The following is a 26,484-nucleotide window of genomic DNA, read 5'->3' as shown; positions in this document are numbered from 1 at the left end:
ATGTAGTGATCCACATACTGAGCTACTAGTTCACAATACATTTTGAATGCAAAAACAAAAGGTTTTGGTTTTTTTTTTTAAGTTAAAGCTCGCTTAAACTTGTATCCCTATGTTTAAATAGCCTTGAATGGAAATCTTTTGCAAATTGATTTTTGGTAAGATGGTCCCAAATTTCTTAATTAATTCAACTTAACGCTGCCTGGTGGCAACTCTAGGTGGCGTAGAATCATTAAAAACCATTCGAAACATTAAAACAATAAATAGTGACATTAAATTAGACAAAGATGGGAAGGAGGGGGGAGCAAGATGCAGGTAATCTTCACTTAATAACCAAAATTGAGACTGGAACTCTATTGCTAAACAGTGCAGTTGTTAAGTGAAACATTCTGTGACTGCACCAGACTTACAGCTGTTCAACTGCAATCATTACACAAAACGTCGAGGTCATTAAGTGAGACATCATGTGACCATAACTTGTGATTTCGCTACCAGCTTCTCCATTAACTTTGCTGGCTGTGAAGCCCACAAACTGATCGCATGACTGCAGGCTGCTGTGACATTCATAAATGCACACCGATTGCGAAGTGCCTGAATCACAACCTCCTGACTCTGAGGTCACGGTGATAGTTGTAAGCTTGAGGACCTATCACAAAGTTACTTTTTCATCACTAATGTAACTTTTCGAACATTTGCTAAATAGGACCATTCTTACCTGCCTCTGCTATCGAACTCTGATACTGTATGCTAGAATTTCAGATTAGGGTATTCTTGTTCTGTACCAGCCTGCTACCGGCCCTGCAGATAAGGCAGGGACAACCCCTTTTACAAGAAGGCAAGAGGCTGGAACTAAGCCTGCCAAATTTATTAACATAAAAACATAAACAGAGCAAAGAGAGCAAACACGAACCATGAAACAGGAGCTATTCAAACGGTTGCCTTCAGCAAACCAGCCCTCCCACACATTCCCCTTTTATACAGTTCAGGGCGTGGCTTCTCTCTGCCTCCTTCCGAGGTGCCCCATTGCCTTCCTCTGTTTACTCCTGATTGACTGCCTCCTGCGTCGGGCGTCCTTGAACAGGGCCAGCTGTCAGGCTCACACCGCTGGGTCTGCGTCGTGACCAGGTGGGAGGGGCCTGGCTGAGGGCTCTCATCAGCAAGCTCTCCAACCCCCTCAGCAACCTCTCCAACACCCCCCTCCTCCTCCTCTGAATCATCCGACCCAAATGCCGAACCCACAGGCTGACCTTGAATCACAACACTTCTTTAGGAAGAGTTGCTGTTTAAAGCTCTTGTCCTATTTACAATAGTTGCTTGAGAGATTGTTGATGAAATCCTGAGTGCCTTTTATTTCTCCCCCCTTTTTTCCCCCAAGACTATTTTTATGAGATGAAGGAATTTGGTCCAATTCACACGCTGTGGTCTGCTTCGGAAGAAGATCTGGAAGATACATTAAAAGGAATGGCTACAGGCATTGACCAGTGTTGCAAAGCTGCGGAGAAATGGATGGCGGCACTGTACGAAAGCTTCTTCCCTGTTATACACGAATATTTGCTTTACAATGAAATATTGATGGTACGATGGGTTGGAAGCTCTTAAGCAGCTCAGTTTCCTTTGATGTCATTGCTGCAATAGATGTTCTTATGAGTTGCCAATGTGTTTCCTTAGTCAGTGCTAATAGTGTAGCTTGCAAGTGAGGATCATATTGTGTCTTATTTTCCTGCATGATGTCTATGTGCTTTCCTGCAAAATGCAGCTCTTTCCTCTCTTAACTGTATGTGATCTGTGGACTCCTAGGGAGAAAATAGCAAGAAGGCAACGAACCATGATTATAAAGCTAGTTAGTGTGGCAGAGGGGTATCAATGAGTGAGTATCAATGATTGTTTTAACAATAGAATATTGTGGGTTTGCAGAGTATATGTCTTCTCATTTGAACTCCTGCACGAAATCGTTGGGTAACATGTTTGGAAAGCAAGAATTCCATTTGAATTGAGGTACTTTCTAACTTGCAGAAACAGTATCTATAGACATTTGTAGTTTCAAAGTATGTTATAAACCTACTTTTGTATGGATTTCTACAAGGAATGCAATTTTTCATAGTTCTTCGGTTCCATGAGAAATAAGTCATAGAAATCCAGAAGAAAAGAATCCATGACAGATTTATTTTTTTTAAAAGTCTACAATGATTTGGCATCCATCCTACTCCCAGGCCTAAGAAAATAGGCAAAGTTTCTGCAACCTTCTGAGTATTATTGGGGAGGGGGCAGCCATATGGGTCTCTGATGGGATGCTCTTCCATAGGGCAGGCAACATATCAGAAAGTAGATGATACTGTTCAGTTGAAGGATCAGGAGTATACTCTCCTGATCATACAGGATAGGCAGCAACTAGTTGGTCCTTCAAATCGTCAGGCCCTATGTGATGCATTTGAAATATTTAATATATATTGACAGAAGTAAATGTCTATGTAGATTCTCAGTCATCCAGGTCATAGTTGTCCCAAAGATGCTTTTTTTACGAGACAACTGGACTTCCTTCTTTTTCATTGAAGACATTTTGCTTCTCATCCCATTCAACTCTGAGAGCTAAAGAAGCTTCTTGGATGTGAAGCGAAACATCTTGAAAGAAAAACAAAGTCCAGTTGCCTCTTGAAAGAGCATCTTTGGGACATTGACAGGGATATTATTATTATTGCCCTGGTTCATCTGTCATGTTCATGGTGATTTAGTTCGGCAAATGGAAATTGCCATGTTTGGAGACATTTCAGTTGTCATTTAGATAACACAATATATTCCTTCACCCAAATAGTTCTCACAATGAAGACTATAGAAGCCTACTGAGATAAGGAGAGTCAGACAGGAGGAAGAGCCATGCAAATTACAGAGGTTGAATTAGGATCATATTCTGTATGGCTTCTGCTACAGGATGGCATACAGGTGGGCAAACCACGGGGGACAGCGGACTGTCAGTACTTTCAACAGGACTTTACAAAAAAGAGATATCTTGAGGAGACTTGGTGAAAACCATCTCAGGATGAGTTGAACAAGGTCCAAACAAACATCTGTGTGGCCCATTAGAATTCAATTTGATGGGAACCCTTGATTGTGCCTGGCTGTCTGATTAATTGCAGGGAAAGGTGAGATGAGAAATTAGAGGATGTTATTGCATTTGTTAGACCCTTGTACTCCTCCTCAGCCACACAATTAGGCTGCATTTGGGGCAGGCAGGGGGTAGCTCATCCTTCCATTAACACAGCTTCTCAGTTTCATTTCTTTTCCATTCTATTCTGTTGACAGGTGCAAGACTTGCATTCAGCTGTAGATTCTCATAGTGGGGTGCAGGCAGTAGCGCTCATTTAATGTCATTTTTCCTTGAGGAGTAAAAAAAAAGCATAGCTCTTTATGGACCCACTTGTGTAGCAAAGCAACAATATAGCTTTTAGCCTCTCCTGTTAAGTAGACAGAAAATGACATCCAGGAAAACCCAGAAACTTGGTGTTACATATAAGAGAATTATGGGGGGGAATTTCTCCCCCATTTTGACTCGAACACAAGTCAAGAGTTCTCAGGTTTATTTGTGCAAAAGTTCTAATCCATGTATTATTTCATATTTCAGGGTGTTTTGAAAAGAAGGGACCAGATCCAAGCAGAACTAGATTCCAAAACTGATGCTATGTATAATAAAAAAGCTGACAATGGTCTGGTAAGCATGCAAGCAATTGAAGATAAAATGACAAAATGTTCTTGCTATCACTCAAATCTATATTATACCACAGTTTATTGTTGTTTTGTCCTATGTATTTCCATCATGATCTTTATGAGCTACTTAAGGATTTTGGCAGATTTGTAGGTACATAAGAAAGTCAGCCTTGAATGTTGCCCTACAACTACTAAAAGCTGTACAGAGACAGAATGTGGAGTTGAGTAATGTACGTGTTCTGAAAAAGCAGTTGGCAGAGTCCTCAGCCCACACTCTGGATTGCTTCGGAGGAAAGATTGAAGACCATCTGCTAAATATTCCTCTGCCCACAACATTCTCTGTACTGATAAAATGTGCAGTTATAGGACAGGGTTGGCTTAGACCCTGTCACAAGGCACCCACAGAAATGGCTGCTGCTGTCAAAATGACAAAAACAGCATCAAGTTTCAAGCTCTTACAAAGATTTGGTGCATCATCCAACATTGCAGTGTATATTAACAAAAGAGTTGGGGACATCCTAATATTGCTGAAATCAGTTTAACTCCTTACAAGCCTCCACCCTGGACTGTAACTATGAGGATTTATTGAGACATGCTATATGATACTATATTTCTAAATGATAATACAGGCAATCCTTGACTTACGGTCTTTTAGTAATCTTTTGAAGTTACAGCAGCTCAGAAATGGTGCTTTACAGTAAAGCATTTCCAATGTTGTAAAAAGGCATGCCAATCACCCCACCCCTGCAGTCATGCAATCATGATCTGGGTGCTTGATCACCGGTTCACATTTATGATTGGTTGCCAAGTGCCCCGTGATCATCATTTGCAAACTTCTCTGCTGGCTTCCCCAGAAACTCAGTGAGGAAGCTGGCAGGTAGGTTGCAAGATGCTGCCACCTCCTGAAGGATTTTCCCTCCTGTCCATGCACCAGAGAGTGTGGGGATGAAAATCTTTTGTCAGGTCTGATCAACAACAACAACACTCTCAGGTCTTCAGGATCCGTTTTGTTTCTCCAGGCCAGTCCAGTAGTTCTCCTCACTCCCCCTTGTCAAAACAGATAAGAGGAAGCAGTTTTTCACACGGCAAATTAACTTACAAAATTTTACCCTAAGATATATTGATAGCTACTACCTTGATTGAAAACATTTGAAAAGGAGGCTGGATAAATTCCTAGCTGACAGGTTTAGGAAGGGCTATTGGTCTCGAAGACTCAGTGGAATTTCTAGATTATGGTCAGAGTTGCAAGAAAAAGTATGTGAACCCTTTGGGATTATGTGTTTTTTTGCATGAATTGGCCATAAAATGCGCTCTAAACGTCATGTAAGTCACAACAATAGAAAAACACAGTCTGCTTAAAATAATACTACACAAACATTAGCTGTTGTCATGTTTTAATTGAAGATAAGATGGAAACATTCACAGTGCAGGGTGGAAAAAGTACGTGAACCTTTGGACTTAATAACTGGTTGACCCTCCTTTGGCAGCAATAACCTCAACCAAACGTTTCCTGTAGTTGCAGATCAGACCTGCACAACGATCTGGAGTAATTTTGGACCACTCGTCTGCACAAAACTGTTTCAGTGTAGCAATATTCTTGGGACGTCTGGTGTGAATCGCTCTCTTAAGGTCATGCCACAGCATTTCAATCGGGTTGAGGTCAGGACTGGGCCACTCCAGAAGGCGTATTCTGTTCTGTTGAAGCCCTTGTTTTGTTGAATTACTTGTAAGCTTTGGGTCATTGTCCTGTTGCATCACCCATCCTATGCGGAGCTTCAGTTGGTGGACAGATGGTCGTACGTTTTCCTGCAAAATGTCCTGATAAACTCTGGAATTCATTTTCCCATCAATGACAACAATCCGTCCAGGCCCTGAGGCAGCAAAGCAGCCCCAAACCATGATGCTCCCTCCACCATGTTTTACAGTGGGGATGAGGTTTTGATGTTGGTGTACTGTGCCATTTTTTCTCCACACATAGTGTTGTGTGTTTTTCCCAAACAACTCAATTTTGGTTTCATCTGTCCACAGTATATTTTGCCAGTAGTGCTGTGGAACATCCAGGTGCTCTTTTGCAAACTTCAAATGTGGACAGATGAAACCAAAATTGAGTTGTTTGGGAAAAACACACAACACTATGTATGGAGAAAAAAAGGCACAGCACACCTCATCCCCACTGTAAAACATGGCAGAGGGAGCATCATGGTTTGGGGCTGCTTTGCTGCCTCAGGGCCTGGACGGATTGTTTGGTTGAGGTTATTGCTGCCAAAGGAGGGTCAACCAGTTATTAAGTCCAAAGGTTCACATACTTTTTCCACCCTGCACTGTGAATGTTTCCATCTTATCTTCAATTAAAACATGACAACAGCTAATGTTTGTGTAGTATTATTTTAAGCAGACTGTGTTTTTCTATTGTTGTGACTTACATGACGTTTAGAGCGCATTTTATGGCCAATTCATGCAAAAAACCACATAATCCCAAAGGGTTCACATACTTTTTCTTGCAACTGTATATATATCTGTCGTGGCAAAAATAACTCACCAAGAATTGTAAAGGATCCAAATGATAATGATTGATCCAAAGCCTGCAGGCTATAGTAAGTCACTTGCATATAGAAGTGCCAAGAGCAGGAGACACAAGGTCACAAGGTACAGAAAAAGAAAGTAATTAGTTCACAGGAAATTCTTTTTCTGTATGTCCCTCTTTCTCGTTTTTACCTGATTAGAGAGAATTGGTTTACAACTTATAAAGAAGCCAAGATAGATACACGTATCTCTTGTGGTATGAAAACATTAGAAAAACATTTCTGGAAAGGAAACATAGCAAAATGTGATGACCAAGTTGAGCTAGGACCTTCAATGTTATTCCAAAAAGTGGGCCTGCGTTTATAGCCAGAAGAAACAAGGAAGCATCCTACAAACGCCCTTGAATTTTACTCCACCTCAAGTCATGAACTTTGTATTTATTAGCCACTAACAGCACAGATTGCCATAATGAAAAAAAAAATCAATTCTGAAGGATCTTACAGGAGAGTGGCACAGAGAAAGGCATCTACGAATTTAAAAGAAAAATGCAGCAATATATTACTGTAATTATGTGATTTTTGAGACAAAATACTAATACCCCAAAATTGATAAGCTCAATTTGAACAATTGATGTAGAACAGATTAATGTAGAACAGATACAAAAAAGAAACTCATCTTTGATCATCAACACATTATTCCAGGATCAGTTGTCATCTAAGTTTTTTGCTCAATTAATCTATAGAGACATAAGGACAGTTAAATATAATTGGCATTCCTAACCGGCAAACTATAACCAAGACCTAAGTTATATAATGGGGCCATAGTGGCTCATATAGTTAGGATGCTGAGTCAAAAGACCATTGATAGATTGACACCTTAGCAGTTTGAGGCCTGAGAGCAAACTGCGTGATGGAATGAGCTCCCATCAGCTTATCGTAGCTCCTGCCCACCTAACAGTTCGAAAGCATGCAAACGCAAGTAGATAAATAGGTACCACTTCAGAGGGAAAATAACAGGGACGTGATAGGAGCCCCGTGGGCACTGGTAATGTCACCAGCTAATCCTAACCCTTAACTCCATTTGTAACTTTCCAAAATCAAGATTCTAATCATCCTTTTGTGTTTATTCCAAAAGGGGGGAAAAACAGTTCTTAAACTTGTATTTAAATATTTCCTTCTCTTAAGGATTGAGGAAACTCACCTGATACTGCTAAACTTGTCAATCCAAAATTTCCTGTTAGTTGAAAATTTCAAGTCAGCGTGCTAAAACCTCTTCCCTATCACTCATTGAAAGAACCTGTGCTGAACAAAGGCTAAAACATCAGTTTTCCACATTTATGTTTGTATGTGTATGTGTGTGTTTGTGTGTGTGTGTGTGTGTGTGTGTGTGTATAATAAATTTAAAAACTGGAATCCCAGGTGTAGACATTTGAAATCAGTAAAAAATAAAAACGATGAACTCCGGGATATAAGAAAAAATTCTTCTTTATTGCTGATCTTTTGTCAACAAGCTGTTGACGTCATCAGAGCAAGGGCTGAATGATAAGGGAGTCAGTAACGGTCAAATTGTGGAATGTGGGTGTGGCCTACTTGTGACAAGCTCGCTCGTATATAACCACAGTGGTTCCGGCTTTGTTGTAAAAGCCGGTCTCTGGTTGATTTTTAAAAGTCGCGCCTACCAGCTGTTTGGCGCGTATCGTATATATATAAGGCAGACATGTCAAACACAAGGCCCGGGGGCCAGATCCGGCCCGCGAAGTGGTTTCATGCGGCCCGCGAAGCCATCCTGGAAACAGTGAGGGAACGGCCCCCACTGCCTTGGCCCTGGCCCAGAGACCCTCCTTCTGCCATAGACCCTCAGATCTGTCCCACTCCTGCCCAGGCCCCCATAGGCACCCTTGATACGAATGATGTAGAGCTGGCCATGTCCACCTAGTAGGCCTTACGCACTTTAGCCATGCCCACCCAGTAGGCCACGCCCACCCAGGCCACACCCACCCGGCCCCCTGAGGGTAATCGCAATGCTGATGCGGCCCTCAATGAAATTGAGTTTGGCACCCCTGATATAAGGGAACACAAGTGAATATGGAGAACATTGGTGTGACTTCAATGGGAGAAGCAAAAATTTTGAAAATATTTGCAAAAATTTCTTAGGAAATGAGTATATCGAAACAACAATCTGCAGTCAAACATTCATGAACAAATCGTTTGCAGAGGAACTAATATCCTTGGGGAAAAATGGGATGGGCAACTTGTACCTTGCAGACCTCGTGCAGCACTCCCTGGAGTCTCTTCCCCATTACCACTTCCTCCCAAGCCCTGATCCTATTGCTGAAATTTCATTCCATCAAATTATGACAGTGTCAAAAGTGGGCATATCCCACAAGCTTATAACCCTCCTGTTGTGTAGCAACAGTGATTAAGGTGTTAGCCTTGAATCAAGAAGTTCCAGATTCAAATCTGCTTTAACCACAGTATCCCTGAGTGACTTCTATTGGTCTCTTTTCCTCACCCATGTCTACTTCACAAGGTGGTTGTTGTGGGACTAAAATGAGGGGAGACCCTCCCAATTAACTGGCTCAGTTTTCAGAGAAAAAGTCTAAATGCAAATACAAACCCTTCTGGCTCCCAGCAAGAGCAAGGAAGGGAGAGAGTTGGCTACCCAAAGTGTGTTGGGAGTCCTTTTTCTGACTGTTATTGTATAGATGGTGATGATTCTCTCCATATTGCCTATGGGAAGACTGCAGCCCCTTACAAGACAACAGATGTGGAGATGGGAATATACGTCTCTTGATTTTCCATTATAATAATAATAATAATAAGTTGGAAGGGACCTTGGAGGTCATCTAGTCCAACCCCCTGCTCAGGCAGGAAACCCTATACCATTTCATGAATCTTCCCCTTTTCCTTACCTAGACTGCTCTTTGATTGGTCTATATGAATTCTACACAACTGTCCAGTTGATTTCACCTCTCAAAACTGAGACCTAGAAATTACGTTGACAGTGAATGACATGGCCCCAAATTTCACTTGAAGAGCAGTTGTGCAAAATAGACAGAATTGCAAAGATGAAAATGCAGTGCAGTGCATTGTCTTTGAATTGGAGATAAAATTTACTATTCTGGAATGTAGACTGGAATGCTTTATAGCCACTATCCAGATAGAATTAACTCCACAGAATGGTATCATGCAGAATATTTATTGATCAGGAATTCTAAGCATTAACTCACATTTACTGTAGATACATCTGTCACATGTTTCATATTCTGTCCATCGACGTAGGTAAAAAAGAGAATAATTTCCCTATATTAGCGGAGCATGCTTGGGCTGGATTACACAATGACTTTTTAGAGCCTTTTCAAGAAGCCAGGAAATCCAGTAATAAAATACAAGTCCCTCCCAGTGGCTGGTTAAGAACTGACCAACAACTAAACTACATTACCCAGAAGGCCACCCCTTAAGGAGACAGCTTTTGACCCCTTAAATGCTAATTGCTCTAACAGCACATTGACCATATGGAGAGCATGTCTGATTTCTAGGGAAACAGATCTGATTACAGTTGTCATGGAAGTAGTACAATAGCTGTATTCTTGAAGTCCATAATATGGGTTTATTTGCAGGCTACCCCTTTTAGGATCTTTTGTCTGCGATAGTCTTCCTTCCTTCCTTCCTTCCTTCCTTCCTTCTTTCAAGCATTATCATTGATAGACTATTGAATTTGGGTCAAAGGTATAATAATACAGTATCCTGGCTTAGATATGAAAGTTTGAAAGTAATCCTGGGTTAATCACAAAGGCCTGATTCAAATTTTCAGCATCGCTCAAAATTTAATGGAAAGGATTGGTGGCATGATTTGCACACAATACAGTGCCATAATAGTTTTACATATACTGTATCACTAAACAGTTTACAGATCACCGTTGTATTATAATTAGGCTGAATTAAATGAGCTCTGTTTTTTCAGATGAAACTTGATTAGGCATGATGTAAGACTGACTGACAAATTCTTTGCAAATTACACTTTTTTAAAAAATATTATTTTTTATTTATTAAATTTATATACCATCCATTTCACCGATAAGGTGTGTAAGCCACTTTGCAGCTTACAAACAATAATACAGATAAATATAAAAACAATTAAAGTTAAGGGTTGCATAAAGACTAAGACCAAGGGGATGGATAGCACAAAAGTGAGGCTTTCTTTTTATCCTATCAACCATCTCAAGCAAGGAGCGCCTCCAATGGGGCCCCAAGGAAACTGGCAATACCAGGTTTTAAGGCCCTTCCGGGAGGCTATAAATGTGAAAGCAAATCTTATCTTTGACAGTAGAAAGTTCCCCAGGATGGGACCAAAGCAGAAAAGGCTCTCCTTAACCCCTCCAGCTGAAATTCCTTAACAGATGGAATCCTCTTCTGCTGAAGCGAGTGGACTATTGGAGTGAGATGGCTCCACAGATACTCTGGGCCATGCCATAAAGGTCTTTAAAGGTCATGGGCATTACCTTGAATAGGATCGAGAAGCAAGCTTGTAACCAATGCAGCTCACGCAATAGCAGTGTTATATGCATCATCCTAGGGTCCTCCAGAACGGTCCATGCCACTGCATTCTATACTAGCTGTAGCTTCTAACTACTTTTCAAGGGTAGCTCCCTGTGGAGAATATTGCAGTAATCCAACCAAAGGATAATCAGGGCATGAGTGTCCTTCCTGCAAGGTGTTCTGTACCAGCCTAATACTGGCCCTGCAGAAAAGGCAGGGACAACCCCTTGACAAGAAGGCAAGAAGCTGGAACTAAGCCTGCCAAATTTATTGACACAAAACAGAGCAAACAGAGCAAAACCAAAACACGAACCATGAAACAGGAGCTATTCAAACGGTTGCCTTCAGCAAACTAGCCCTCCCACACATTCCCCTTTTAAACAGTTCAAGGCGTGGCTTCTCTCTGCCTCCTTCCGAGGTGCCCCATTGCCTTCCTCTGTTTACTCCTGATTGACTGCCTCCTGCGTCGGGCGTCCTTGAACAGGGCCAGCTGTGGGTCATCTTCATCCACGCTGTCAGGCTCACACAGCTGGGTCTGCGTAGTGACCAGATGAGAGGGGCCTGGCTGAGGGCTCTGTGAAGCCTCAGGGCTGTCCTCTGCAGGCTCTCCAACACCCCCCCTCCTCTGAATCGTCCGACCCAACTGCCGAACCCACAGGCTGACCCTGAATCACAACACAAGGACCATGTAATCTGAAATTCAACAAACAGATACATCACAAGGAGAGACAAATCTAGGCAGGCTAAACAGGAAAGTTATATTTATTTCATTAATTAGCAAGACCCGCACAAATCGTTTTAATTTTTTTAAAGAGCCCTGGTAGTACAGTGGTTAAAATGCAGTCCTGCAGGCTAATTCTGCTGACTGCTGGCTGCCGGCAGTTTGGCAGTTTTGAGTCTCACCAGCTCAACGTTGACTCAGCCTTCCATCCTTCCGAGGTCACTAAAATGAGGACCTAGATTCTTGGGGGCAATAGGCTGACTCTGTAAACTGCTTAGAGAGGGCTGTAAAGCACTGTGAAGCAGTATATAAGTCTAAGTGCAATTGCTAATAGAACAGTTCTCTGGAGCCATTTCTCCAAGCCAGAAAGAAAGTAAAGGCACTTAAAGGCCTGGTCATGCAGCTCTTTCAAGCTCCCCAACCCTGATCATGCCCAGAAAACTTTGGACCTCAAAGACCTCATTCGGGCCAGATCTTCAAAGAGGATTAGATCCAAAGGAACACAGTTAAAGAACAATAAATTGCATTGTACAAGAACAAGTAGAGAAGGCAGATGGGAAGTATGAGATTCTAAAAGGCTTCCACCATCATACTGGGAAAAGCTGCTCAATTTTTGACAGTCCTATTGCTCTTAAAAGCAAGGAGGCCTGCCAGGAAACAGACAAACAAACTCTACAGGGACTCACTGTTGCCCTTTATGAACTAAGAGTGCCTCTACAAGAGAAATAACACTCCACTGCAGCTGCAAACAATAGGAGCTAGTCAATAGCAATAGGTAAACAGTCTCGGGAAATCTCGTCAAGCATTACTGATCTGCTTAGTGACAGATGGTGGATAAACTTCTAAGGAACCCCATAGCTTCCTAGAGGAAAATAGGTTGGAGAATAAAGGAGACCCGATTTCATTCTTGGAACAGAGCAAGATCCTTGTTATGATGCTATTAATGTTCCATTCCTGATGTTGATATTTTTGCCAAACCCCTTAACCTTCGTCTAATGTGTCTGTTTAGTTGCCTGAAGAGATTGGAAAACTTGAAGATAAATTAGAGTGCGCCAATAATGCTCTGCAAGCGGATTGGGAAAGATGGAAGCAAAACCAGCGTCTCGATTTGAAATCAGCATTTAGCAATATGGCAGAAAATAATCTCCACTACTATGAGCAGGTAAAAGAGCTTTTTAAATCCAATTGTGTGATGTCTCTATATAGTTTACTTCTAAAAAGAAGTGTTTCAAAGCAGAGCTGTCTCTTTTGTTTTCTTAAATGCACTTCATAGTCAGTTGTATACACACAAACGCACACGTGTTGCTTTTAAGTTCTCTATCAACAGAGGGCAGTCTTGATTTAAAAAGCACAAAGCATCTTTATTTATATATTTAATTCTTTGCTTACTTCAAGGAAGAACAGCTTTCTTGGGCTGTGGAAGAAAAAGACTGCCAGATCTAATCAGCAGATTAATCACCTATCACTTTAGATGATGAGTCTGTGGGGCAATTTTGAATCAATAGAGACAAATTTTAATCAGCAGTAAAATTAGAAAGTAGCCTGCAGATTCAAGGTAGAGTTGCCATCTGTCTTGCCTTCATATTATTAAGCTAATCAAGTTTTGTTGGTGCTTAATCTCACAAAGTAAGATTTCCAAAATACTGAAGAATAAGCAGTTTTCAGGTCAACAAGGGTAATTAATAAGGGATACACTACTGTGATTTCCTTGAAAGCAGTGTTTGCACCGACATTGTATATAAACCAGCAATCTGGATTATTGGGAACAAGCTATGTGTCAGTGGGACAAACCACTGCTTTATTCACACTTTTCCTGCAAAACCAACCCTTAAACCAGCCAGAAATTAAAAGCAGCTTATTATTCTGTACTAGTATAGCCAATATAATGAACAAAGTAAGAAGGGAATATAGATCAATTTCTAACAGTAACTATCTTGAATGGTTGACTGTAATTTTCAGTAAAATTACATTATATTCCTAATTATGGATCCAATCCACTAAATTACATTTTACCTATTTGACTATTTATTAATCCAGTGTGAAATTCTAAAAGGGGATTAGCTACTCTTTTTACTAAATGAAACAAAACAAATGACAACCTCTAGCAAAATTTATTGACACCCAGCTTGGTTCAGGCTCATTGTTGTTATGCTGCAGGTTTTCTGCCCAACACCATTTACGCTCAGCAGGATTGCTGAGATGCATTTGCCACTCCTTCCCCTAAAGTATGGTTTGCAGCTGGATTGTTTGAACAAATGAACCCTCCACACGATGACTGAACAGCCTTTCATATTGCAAAGGCACTTAATTCTATAACCCATGTCTTATGGATTTGTTTCTTGTAAAAGAATATTGTTCTTTAACAATACTGTAGCATTTCCTCACAGTTGAAGTTGTTGCCATCTGACACACGCTGAAAGTACACATCTTTTCACAAGAATGTCAGTTGAAAGGCAGGGATCTGAATAATCAAGAGTGTTTAATTATACTGAGAAATGCATAAGACTGAAAATCTGGTCTTACAGATCAAAATCAAAGCATTTACTCACATGAGAAGTTTTGCTGATCCTTCATATTTCCTCAATCTCTTCCTGTCCTTATGTGTCTTCTCAACTGTATGTTAGAGAAATGCCCCAAAGGTGTATACAAATGTGGTCTGCTAAAAACTGTTCGCAGTTACATGTTTTTTTCCTTTGCAAGAGAAAAGATTTGCAAAAGTAAGCATAGCCATTTAAGTATCTTTCTGTAACTTTCCTAAAATGTTCAGACATTCTCCTGTTTTATAATGCTACGATAATGTTGTAAGTGGCCCTTGCCTACCTCTACCACGCATACAATAATGTAGCTACTCAAGAAAAGCCATCAGTGTTAAGCATTGCAACCACTCAGCCCCCATTCAGTTCAGAAACCTAATGAATTCAGGGCAACCGTACATCTGATCACCGCACTGGAAGGACAAATGGGCTCCTGTTTCTTATTCTTCTGATGTTATGATGAACTCTGAGGTGTTTGAAAAATATTGCAAGCTCCTTATGTAGCAATATGAGTATTTTTAAAATAAATTTTTATTTTATTCAGAAAATCAAGGTAAAATACAACCTCCAGAAAAAGAGAGAAATTTTACAAAAACAAAATAGGCGAAACATTAAAACCGAAAGTGTCAGAATCCATTTATATCCCATTCATAAATGTATGTCTAAAATATTATACCCCTCCCTGGATTCTGCCATTTTCCCAAGGGTAGAAGAGAAGATGTTTATTCAGCCTGCCTGTAGGCTGTCTTCAAAGACCAGGGAAAACCTTTTGAACTGAGGACAACAAAGGGAGGAAAGGGAGAAGGAGATCTGATTTGTATCTCCATTTGAATCTGAAAAGGAAGGAGGCAATAGTCATAAAGGCAGGGGAAGATCCCTCTTTCCCATGAAAGGGTTTGACACCCAAGTTTAATTGATGTGGGTCTGACCAAATGGGTTTTGAGGGGAGGGGGGTTGAACCGGGAACTCTTTATAAAGTATCAAAGTATAACACAATGCCAGATCCTGTCTTGTATTTCCACAACTGATCATGTCCTAGTAAAAACTCCTTTTGGACAAGACCTGGCTCCAAGAGTTCTTTATTTTCCTAAGATGTGGATTGGGGTGGGTCCTGACAGAAAGAAAAAATGTGCATTAATAAAAAGAAACACACACATCATATATATGTGTGTATATGTAAAGCATCCAAACTTTGATCATTTGACCATGGGGCTGCTGCAACAGTTGTAAGTGGGCAAAACTGTCATAATTCACATTTTTCAGTATTGTAACTTTAAACGGTCACTAAACAAATGGTTGTAAGTTAAAGACTACCTGTAGGTGCCATCAGTTTGACCTGTCATCTATCTACTATATCTTAAAGACAAAGTAGTTAACAGGTGAACCCACAACACAGTTAAACTTCAGAGCCCTCTTTTAACAATCAATTATTGTTTTTAACTCATAGAAAATCTGCAAAGGCTTCTTATCTACCATAAATCACCACAGTTATTGTCTCTGATCAATCTGGGATCAAGTATCCTCATTTGATTCTTTAATAGTAAAACATTTCCTTAAGATTTTGGTTAAGAGCTTTCCCAACCATTGTGTCTTATTCAAGATACAATTAACCCGAATCATAAACCTCTGTTGTCAATCCAGTTTCCCCAAAACGTCCAGTCTAAATTGTTTCCCATCTTATAGTGAGTCCATTTCTCAATCACCATCAATCTCCTTGAGGAAGTCCAGTTCATCACTCCTCAATTCTGTTAACTCCAAATCTGTAGAATCCATATCCCCTTCAGCCTTCTCCAACAAAACTGCACTTTACAAACCAAGCTCCTTCTCCTTTAAATCTGTCAGCAGCAATTTAGATTCCAATCCATCCATTTGTGGGTTTGGTTTGGTCATAGTGGATTATATCTGGTTATCCTCTTTAGGTTGGTCTAAAACGATTGTTATTTTACCAAACTTTTTACCAAATGGGGGAAAGGGGGGTCTTTTGAGATATTTGAGATGAAATATGGAGTTAATTAGTGGGAAATTCCAATGTGTCTTATGTAAGTATTGTTAAATCTTGTTTTCAGCTGAAATAGATTTCCTATTTTGTTTCATTCCATATTATAGGAAGACTTGTTTAAGTACATAACTAGTCTGGAAAACATCAAACGATAGAGGTGCTTTGCTTAGAGCTTACTTAGAAATTCAGCCTGAAAACACTTTATAGAGGAGGCTTGCAAATAAGTTTATAAACATTACTAGCACATATAAACTGGAATTGTACCTGTAACTAAGGGCATTATAATCAAATGCATCAGCATTACCACACAGACCTGGGAAAACATGCAGCTGTTTTATCTTTTGCAAACAGATGCTGTGTTTGCAGCCCCAGATTCTCCAAAGCATTTGGACTTGAATCTAAATGTTGTACAGCCCTAATAATTCCTTGAAGCTATATTTGCAACCTGTCAACTTGCTCCACGAACTTGAATGACTGATGCATAATAGGGTAACTTGCATAGTAAGCAATGCTTGGTTAGTCCAATAGGCAGCAAATAGCAAATGTAGGACAAGAAATAAAAATGCTATTATTAATAAAACAGCATGTTTTTGGTCTGCTTATTTATTTTATTGTGTTTTTATGCATATAGACCTAATTTCTGAGCCATTTAATCTGACAGGAACTAGCACTACAAGTATCAGACGAGGCATAATTCAGTTTGCAGGGTGCAGATTTTATAACTGCAAAGTGTTTTTATCTCCAGTTCAGGGACTTCTGATAGCAACAGCAGGGAAAAATTGTTCTGAAATTTCAAATCCTGCATAGGACTTCCAGTGAAGTAATGGCAGACAGAAAAGTTAGTTACTGCCGCAAAATGAAAGAGTCAGCAAGTAGATAAAAGTCTTTATAATGTCTCTCTGGACAAGGAAATGACTTGAGATTGCCCACAAGTGCTCCATACAGTTGTTCTTCTCGAAGAGACTGTAAGATAGCAGTCCACAGCAGGTTGATACCTCTGGGAGATGAGGGAATAGACATCTTCGCTCAAACTTTAGGGCAGTTTCAAAAGGACACTGGATTGCATACTTTTCTAATCACTTTCACGCTGCTTTTCAGTTACTAGGAACCTTTGGCTCAACAAGTTTTACAGCACCTGGTCAGTTTCCTTTCCATAGCAAAATAACTGATGATTTGCCTTTAATTCTTAGCAAAATAAATTTTAAGTAAAAGTTTCAGGACTTAATTTTTTTTTCTTTGGAATAAATTAATGGGGGGGGGGGGAAAGGTATGTTGCTATCTCTGTAACTCTCAGTGGACCTCTGCTGATTAGGACCAAATCAGGAATCCCGAATCCCCTGTCTATGGACCGCCACCAGGCCGCTGCATGCCAGCAACCGGGGGCCTGCATACAAGCAGGATGCACGCAGCTCACAAAACCCCGCCCCCCTCTGGTGCATGGAAAAACCTCTCTCCACAGAACCAGTCCCTGGTGCCCAAAAGGTGGGGTCCACTGGACTATTTGACAAGGATATGGAAAGAAAAGATAATCTGCTAAAATTGTTTACATGTGATAAAAGTGGAAGTCATTCCTTTATATATGTCTTTAGTACGTTCTCATTTCTTTTCTACTTTTCGTACTGTTTTTGTCTCCTGCACTTTTTTCTTTTTGTTGTTTTAGTTTATATTAGTTTTTATCTTTTTAATTGTGATTTTTTAATAAAATTGCTATAAAAAATGAGCCTTGGGGTAGATGCTTGAGACAAGATAGAATGTTACCCGACGGACTATGAGTTAGCAGGAAAAAGTGCTTTCCAAGTCCTTTACATTCTCTGTGGAACACTGATTTTTAATTAAACGATATACAGAAGATTCTATTATCATAAGAATATAGAAAGAGCTATGCTGCATCAGTTCAAAGGACAGTTCAACAGAGCATTTAGTCAGTTAGCTGTCTGGGTAATAATCCTGTCTTACTGATATAAACTAGCAACTGGACTTCAATCGAGTTCTTTGTATAGGAAAAAAAAAGTCTTTGTTACCCTGGAAAAAGGCAGTGATAAATAGAAATAGTCGGGATCATATAAAGTTGCTTTCTGAAAATATTGATGCTTTGTAATAACATCAGTGTTCCTGTGGCAGCCCTTTTGTGAATGGGCAAACCCCCTACAGCTATTTTATTTATTTATTTATTTATATGCCGCCCATCTCCCCTAGCACTCTAGGCATCTTACGGATAGTAAAAAGATAAGTAGAAAAGCAGTTAATAATGTAAAACTATGCAAAAAGCCAGAAACCAAGAGACAGATGATATAGATATGAGATCTGTTTACCCCGTCAATCACTGCCAGTGGTGAGCACCCACTAGTATGAAGGAATGAGCTATCATATATGCATTTTCTGCGTCATTCCAAGACCTTTCATTACTGCAATGTTATCATGCATTGAACTGCCAAGTACTGAGAACACATACAGTGCAAATAAAAGGCTGTTTTGGCATTGTGAACCATTTCTCACGCATACTGCACCAAGTATCTGTCCAAAACAAAAAAGAAAAACAGTGGTGAGGATTTTGAATGGGAAGAAAAAAAATAAATACACAAATACAACTGTTTGACAATAAAAAAAGAGTGTGCTGTTCGTAAAACAGGGCAGAAAGGCACTTCTCGGTTGCAAGGCTTAACCGGTGACATAACCCTTGCCCAGGGAACACCTTGTTGTTTAGCCAGTTTACTAAGTGTTGTAACCCTTTGAGTCACATTAATCCCAATTCCCCAGAAGTATTATCTCAAAAGATGCAGTAAAAAAGATGATCAGCCTAGATCATTTGTCTTAGGGTATGCAAGCAATGCTGATGTTTGCAGCATCGGAATCAATGTAACTTACAAGTAGAAGGTTTTCTCATCCATTGCATCAAAGGCCATTACTTAAAAAGAAAAAGTGGCTTAAATTTTATGCTGTAGTCTTTGGGCGTAAGCAAAACCAACTTTCTACCCAAGCACGTTCAGTTGCTTGTAAATTCTAGTTCTGCTTATAAATATGTTATATGTAGATTTATTATTATTGTTTGAATAGTTGCTTGATTGTATGCACCCTGACTCTTTAATGCAGTGTTTCTTAACCTTGGCAAGTTTAAGGTATGTTGACCAACTCCCAGAATTTCCCGATCAGCTGGCTGGCTGAGGAATGCTGGGAATTGAAGTCCACACAACTTAAAGTTGCCAAGGTTGAGAAACACCGCTTTAATGAGTCAGCTATGCCTATTGGATTTTGGCCAAGCGGATGATTAATTGCAGATGTCTGAGAATGAAGCTAGTTAGAGCAGTGAATCTGAGAGAAAGGGGTCTGTTAGCAGTAGCCTCATCTACACTTTGGCAAGAAATAAAATCACTTCTTTTTCTGCTTTATATAGACTCAGAAGCCTTTAAAAGATGAAAAAAACTGTTGTTTTTTAATTAAGATAAGAAAGTAATGTTTCTGCTGCTCCTCTAGTTTTTAAAGTTGCATGTCAGCATTTTCAGAATTTATGATGGGATCTCTGGCCAGGAATTTCATAACTGCCTTTTCTGCTTTATGAGTTTAAATATTTATGTTGAAGTGATATTATATTTATAGCAGAACCTTGACATCCTTTTCCCTTTTAAAAATCAGCTTAGAAATCTCTTAAAATTTTATGGCTTAAATGAAATTAATAAGGCCACCAGTTTGTCTGGTAAATGTGTTTGTAATCTGCAATTCACCAAGATGAGACATGCCCATCTCTTCCTTAAAATCTTTCTGGCTGACAAAAGATTTGTACTCAACTTCCTAATTACAACAGTTGTTCAAGTTAATAGGCTAAAACAATATGGCATCATAGGAAATTTCCTTTAGGCAGAGAGGTCTTTGTGCCTTCTCATTTCATACAGAAATCCCAATAGTGGTGGGCACCCATTGTGAGAAAAAAAAATTAAGACTTCCAAATACAAAATTATTAGTGCTTTGTTCTCATAGAAAAGTGTGACACACATGTAGTTTAAGTGTATCAAATGAATAAAATGAATAAACAAATGAGTAAAAATAATAGGGTTTTTTTGGGGGGGGGAACTAACCTGTGGATAAGCTCAAACATCCATTAGTTTTGTCATGGCCAAACTGCATGAAATCTAGAATAAATAGTTTTGATAAATGGTGTCATCTTGTAATTTTTACAAAAGGTTACTGTGTTGCCACTAAAGTACATGACCCTGATGTTGTTTTTTGTAGCAAGTAGCTTTTTTTTTTTAAAAAAAAGACTATTTTAGTGCTTTTTAATTAGTAACAAAAAGAAAAAGAAGGAAACACAGAAGAGGGAAAAAGGAACATACAAAAAGTGGTTTAACAAAAAAAGTGAAATAAATCAGAAAAAGAAAAGAGTATGTTGTAAGTGTAGCAACAATAGTAGCCTTTGCAAGCTGATCATCCAGTTTTGGTCTCAGAAAGTCCTTTAGGGTCACCCACATACAATGAAAACACTGCAGCTGTGGGAAACATAAGGGGCTATTTCAGTACAGATAGTTAGGATTTAGGATTTATTAAATTTATATGCCGCCCTTCTCCCTAAGGACTCAGGGCGGCTCACAACAATAAAAATTAAGAGACATAAAATTAAAAAATTAAAAAAGAATTAAACAATGAATATAAGAAATACGGGACAATTTACACAATAAAAACCAAATTAAAAACCATAGTCAGTCCAGGCCCGCTTGTTGGAACAGCATGTCTTCAGGTCACGGCGGAAGGATCGAAGGTCAGGGGCCGTCGGCAGCTCCGGAGGCAGTTCATTCCAGAGGGTCGGCGTGCCCACAGAGAAGGCTCTCCCCCTTGGGGTCACCAGCTGGCATTGCCTGGCCGACGGAACCCTGAGGAGGCTGACTCTGTGGGAGCGAACTGGGTGATGGGAGGTTGACATTGGCAGCAGGTGGTCTCGCAAGTATCCCGGGCCTAAGCCATGTAGGGTTTTAAAGGTAATTACCAGCACCTTGAATTGCACCCGGAGGGCAACCGGAAGCCAATGCATCTCACGCAGGAGAGGTGTAACATGGGAGTATCGAGATCTTGGTTAACAACAGTAATAGGGACTGGAAACTGTCACTAAGCAATGCATTCATAAAGTGTGACATCAGGGGATCACACCAGCTTACAACGGCAGTTCCAGCAGTTCTGAGCACATAGTATCAAAGCACAATTCCATCCTCCAATTAACAGTCATAAATCACATTTTCCAATTAGTTTGAAATGCAAGCTTTCCCTCCAGTTCTGTAGCCCAATTCTTATCATCTCTTATTTCAATAACCTTGGTTCACACACTAGGTACAGTACTGTTATGTCTAGCTAAACTTTCATGCACATTCCTTCCCCCAGTATCATCTAACTCAGAGTAAAACAAAAGAAGAAAATGGTTGCATCTCCATCTGTTGTCAAAGCAAAAACATTCGATGTTAGCAGTGTTGACATCTTTGTTCAGTGCCATTGTAACTGTGGACAGTCATTGAATGAATGGTTATTAACTGAGGAACACCTATAATCTAAAGTATCACGTAGGAATGACAGGTACATAAGAGATGAACTGAGCATTAGCTAGAACAATGACATTAGTGATTTGTCACTGACAAAATGTGGGGAGAAGTTTAAAGTCAAGCAAGTGAGCAGCTCAGCATGGGGGCACAACCTTTCTTTATTTTAAAAATTACAATTAGAAAAAGAATTACTACAAACTAAAAATAGAAGAATAAAAAAGGAAAAAATAGTGAAGAAACAAAAAAAATGGAAAAGAAAAAATATAGTAAAGAAAAACAAAAGAAATATATAAAGAAATGACTTCCCCCATTATTACAAATATAAATGATTTTAGTAATGTGTACCACCTCTTAAAATACAACAAATTCTCCTCCCATATCTCATCTCTTACCTATAATCAAATCATTAAAGCTTCATTGTTTCAGTCCTTATCAGCAAAAGTTCATTAAAGGTTGCTAGAGATAATAACATACCTATTTTAACCTTAATCAAATAAGCCTACTTTATATTTCTTACTTTTATTTTTAACAATCTTGATCTTTAGTCTTTTAAATAAAAGAACTTGATTTCTTTACATTTTTTTTCTTTGTCACTTCTCATAAAATTCTTCAAAACTTAAAAAAAACTCTTTTGTAAATCCAGTATATAAAAATTATCCAGGTATGTTATTTGACTTGTTATTTGTATATCCCTTTTAATTATAAAGAGATTAGCCAATTTATTCTGTATATCCATGGTAGCCTCTTTTTCCATATCATTCTTGTAACCTGTCATTTTTAAATTTACTTTCAGAGCAGTCTCAATCTTCTCAGGTAAAAAGTGTTCCTCTTCCACAACTTCTTTTAAACACTGTCTGTAAGAGACATAAAATACAAAAATTAAAAAAGAATTAAACAATGAATATAAGAAATACAGGACAATTTACATAATGACAGACTCTTAAAATTAATGTCTAGTTCATTGTTCAAAAATATCCTTCAGTAAAATATTTTGCTCAGTTCTATATTAGAAAGTCAGATTTAAGTGTTCTTCTCCTTTAATTGTAATATGTAGTTCCTTCTGGTTCCCTCTAGTATTCAGCCATCAAAGTCTCATCCTTTGAGGCCTTTGTATTAAGAGAATTTTTAAAAAAGCATTTTCCCATGGGAAGTATTTTTATTATTAATTCCAAAATCTTATTTCAAATCCGTCGCAATCCTTAGTCCATTTGTAATTTTCCAACATCAAGATTCTAATCAGCCTTTTTGCTGTTTATTTCAAAAGAAAAATAATTTAAGTCCTGAAACTTGTATTTAAAATTTCTTTTGCTAAGGATTAAAGGCAAATCACCAGGTGCTATAAAATTTGTTGAGCCAGATATTCCTATTAACCAAAAAGTAGTTAACAAGCAATTTCTGAAAGTGACTACAAAGAAATATGTGAAATGTCCTTAAAGGGACCAATCATGGTGTGAGCGAAATGACTATTCCCTCATCTCCCAGTTCTCTAAACCCATCAGAAACCACTGTCTTGTGGTCTCCTTGCAAGAAGCAACTGTATGGAGCATTTGTGGGTGATTTCAAGTCATGTTGTTGTCCAGAGCGGAGTTATATAGAGCCAATTTACTCACTGGCTTACTATGGTTGTCCACTCCATTTTTAGCGGAGCCAGCTTCTTAATTTTTTAAACTTACATTCATTTACATAACCAAATGTGTGTGTTGGGAATTCTGATTCTTCTGTAAACTATTTTGTTATTTAAGCTAAGTGCTGTGCTCCAATTGACAAGATACATAATTAGCCACATGAACATAGAAGTAGGTCTCTGAGCTTTGGGCTCCAGGCTTTGCTTCTGGAAAACATCAGCTGTGGAATTCCATTCCCTCAGAGACAAGCAGCTCTGAAATTCTTTCTTTTCCAGTTCCTTAGCATGAAAAAAGGGTGTTGATAACAATAGCAATAGCACTTAGACTTATATACTGTTCCACAGTGCTTTATAGCACTCTCTGAACAGTTTACAATGTTAGCATATTGTCCCCAACAATCTGGGCACTCATTTTACCAAGTTTGGAAGAATGGAAGGCTGAGTCAACCTTGAGCCAGTCAAGATCAAACTCCTGCCAGTAGGCAGAGTTAGCCTGCAATACTGCATTCTAACCACTGCACCACCACAGCTCTTGATCCTGAGAAAGAGCCATTAATGCAAACTAACTGGAGAGAATAAGATGATACAGAGGTTCCTAATTTATGTATATAACAATAGAAATAGTACTTAGATTTATATACTACTTTATAGTGCTTTATATAGTGCTACTACTTTATAGTGCTATCTCTAAGTGGTTTACAGAGTCAGCATATTGCTCCCAACAATCTGGGTCCTCATTTTATCAACCTTGGAAGGAAGGAAGGAAGGCTGAGTCATGGAGAATCAAACAGCCGACAGTCAGAATTACCCTGCAATACTGCATTCTAACCTCTGTGCCACCACAGTTCTTATATGACTGGATATGTAATTTGCCACCAATTACTCATGAATTTTTTACAGGTTACCAGCAGAAGATAACTATGCAAAAATGAAATGGCAGAAGCATGCCTGAAACTGCACATTGAATGGAAATACTATCTAAACTTATAGTTTCAGCAATGGCAGGTTAACCCTGTAAAACATTTTAGTGTTGCAGACAGCTGTGTGTACAATGCATTGGCAACTATGATAATTATGCCTTAATCCTATCTGGAGCATTAGTGAGGATCATGAAGTATTTAACAATGTGAGGTAATTTCTTTGCCAGCATAGCAAATATTAGATCTCTGAGCTGAGAGCAATCAAACGTTCCCTTGGCTCACAGTAGTTGTGCTGAGAGCAATAATGTGTTCTCTTGACTTGCTCTATATGAGACCATCCCAGCCCTCAGCAGAATTGTGGCTGTCTTAGAATTTCCCAGTTCAATAGTCTGTTTTTTACAACTAGATGAAAGAGAGCCAAATTAAAGCAATAATCATAGTATGCCTACAAAATCTTGTTAATCTAAAATAGTTTACTACCTTATTTGTGCAGGTTAATTACTTCTTAAAGCAGTGCCTCTCAAGGTTTTTTTCCCCATTATCCAAAATCAATTATCTGAAAGCTCCATTTATCGCTTATCAGAAAATTCTTCTTTAAATATCCCTCTTGTGATGGGATCGTGAGTTTGGGTGTCGTTACCTAAGGAAGAATTACTTTTATCCACTTTTGGATAATTTACTCAAGTTTGGAAAGCACTGCCTTAAAGCATAACTTTAGTACTTAATATCATACTCAGTAGGGGCGTTTCAAGGCCATTCTGTGATTTTTGGGAGTGAGATCTGGAGTTACAGAAATGAGTTAGCCATTCTGGGTTACTCAAATGTAATCTCTTGTATCTCAGATTATCCCAGGCCACCTTATCATCTGGCATGGGAAATTGTACATGTGCCTTTTGGGTTTTAATCCCCCCCCCCCAAAAAAGAGGGAATTGGCAAAAAATATTAGAACGCTGAGAGGATGAAATGGGCCGAAGTTCAGAGAAACCAGTGCAGAGGACTCCCATTTTGCTTTACACAAGAGTGGGATGAAATTTATAGGAAAATAAAGGGTTACAAGGACATGAAGCCTCCCAAATTTTGTACAGAAGACAGTCCTGAGGTTTTCCATACAAAATGTTTGCTGTCATTTGAGAAATGTATACATCATAAAATTTCACTTTATTGTCCAGTTAATGAGGAGAAGCAGCTTGAGGATAGTTTATAAAATTCCAAAGCCTCCAAGTTAATTTTTTTTGTTTCATTTTTTTTAAAAGTGCCTTGCTACCTGGGAGTCCTTCTTGACCTCTCAAACTGCAGCAGACATTACCTTGGAAGAAGAATCTGAAGATCAGTCTTGATCGAGGCATCCTCCTGTGAATTGTTCTTCACCAAAGAATTACTTTATATTTGGGGTGAAATTCATTTATTGTGTAGAGAGATTAAGATTCAAGAGTGGGAGAGTAAGCTTATTGATATGTCAGGTATTCTATTCTGGACTTTATTTGAATCTTGGTTTGTGTATGTTTTTGGTAGCAGCTGAAGAAAGAGAGAGGCCCAGTTCTAATGTAACATTAACCTCATTTAATACTGTGGGGACAAGTTTAGAACTTCAAAGCATGCACTCCTGCCTTCTCTCCTTTTGATGGAAGTTACATTAGATTTTTTCCCCTTCAGTTTTTATATTAACTATAGCTTAATTCTAAACCCAAACCAACAATGAGAAACAAGCCTGTTTCTGAGACAGTGAGTTTCAGTGAATTTAGTTTTACTTAAGTCTATTGAAAATAAATTCAGAGAAAGAAATGAGAGGGAGACATTATGTTTTTTCTTGCAACATTAAACTGTGATAGTAACACCTTACAACTATGGTTTAGCATTAAACTATGGGTTATAACACTTTCTTATAATACTTAACAATAGTTACATCCAAACTGGCCCACTGAGGTGAGAATATGATTGCCAGCATTTTTCTGGAGATATTTTGTTTTTTAATACTGTGCAATTTGAATATAAAATATTTTAAATATGCATTTTAATAATAAAAAGTTTATTAGGAATTTATTCATTATGATTTATTCTTATAGCTAAGCTCTAACCTGGACACTTTTAAAGTTTTATTAGTAATGCATTAGAGTGACAATGAAATATTCACTGCTGGAAAGAATATGGAAGCTATGAAATGCAGTTTTTACTCCAATTAGTCTGACACATCTGACATCAGGAAATGCATTTCTTAAAGTAGTAAAAAAATTGGCTTTCCTAAGAGATGTTTATTTAAAGAGCCATTTTTATGTTGTCACAGATTCAGAGTTGTTCTTTTCAAAGGAATACCTTGTTCTCCTTTTAAAAGATATTATTATTATTATTATTATTATTATTATTATTATTATTATTATTATTATTATTATTAACAATAAGTGATAGTTTTCATTGA

The 26,484-nt window shown here is 38.8% G+C and overlaps 1 protein-coding gene across 1 annotated transcript in view; it reads left to right on the top strand.

Annotated features, from left to right (window-relative positions):
* SNX7 (sorting nexin 7) overlaps positions 1 to 26,111 on the top strand; it is a 60,497-nt gene extending 34,386 nt beyond the window's left edge. Inside the window, exons 6-9 of the mRNA XM_083359415.1 lie at positions 1,373 to 1,572; positions 3,614 to 3,700; positions 12,488 to 12,640; positions 25,325 to 26,111. Coding sequence (XP_083215541.1) covers positions 1,373 to 1,572; positions 3,614 to 3,700; positions 12,488 to 12,640; positions 25,325 to 25,408 — 524 coding nt within the window. The 3' untranslated portion in view covers positions 25,409 to 26,111. The remainder of the gene's footprint in view (positions 1 to 1,372; positions 1,573 to 3,613; positions 3,701 to 12,487; positions 12,641 to 25,324) is intronic.
* The last annotated feature ends 373 nt before the right edge of the window (positions 26,112 to 26,484 follow it).

The sequence above is a fragment of the Vipera ursinii genome, assembly GCF_947247035.1.
Source record: "Vipera ursinii genome assembly, chromosome: 3".
Taxonomy (NCBI): Eukaryota; Metazoa; Chordata; class Lepidosauria; order Squamata; family Viperidae; genus Vipera; species Vipera ursinii.
The sequence above is the reverse complement of the archived record's forward strand: the minus strand, read 5'-3'. Positions and strand labels throughout refer to the sequence as shown.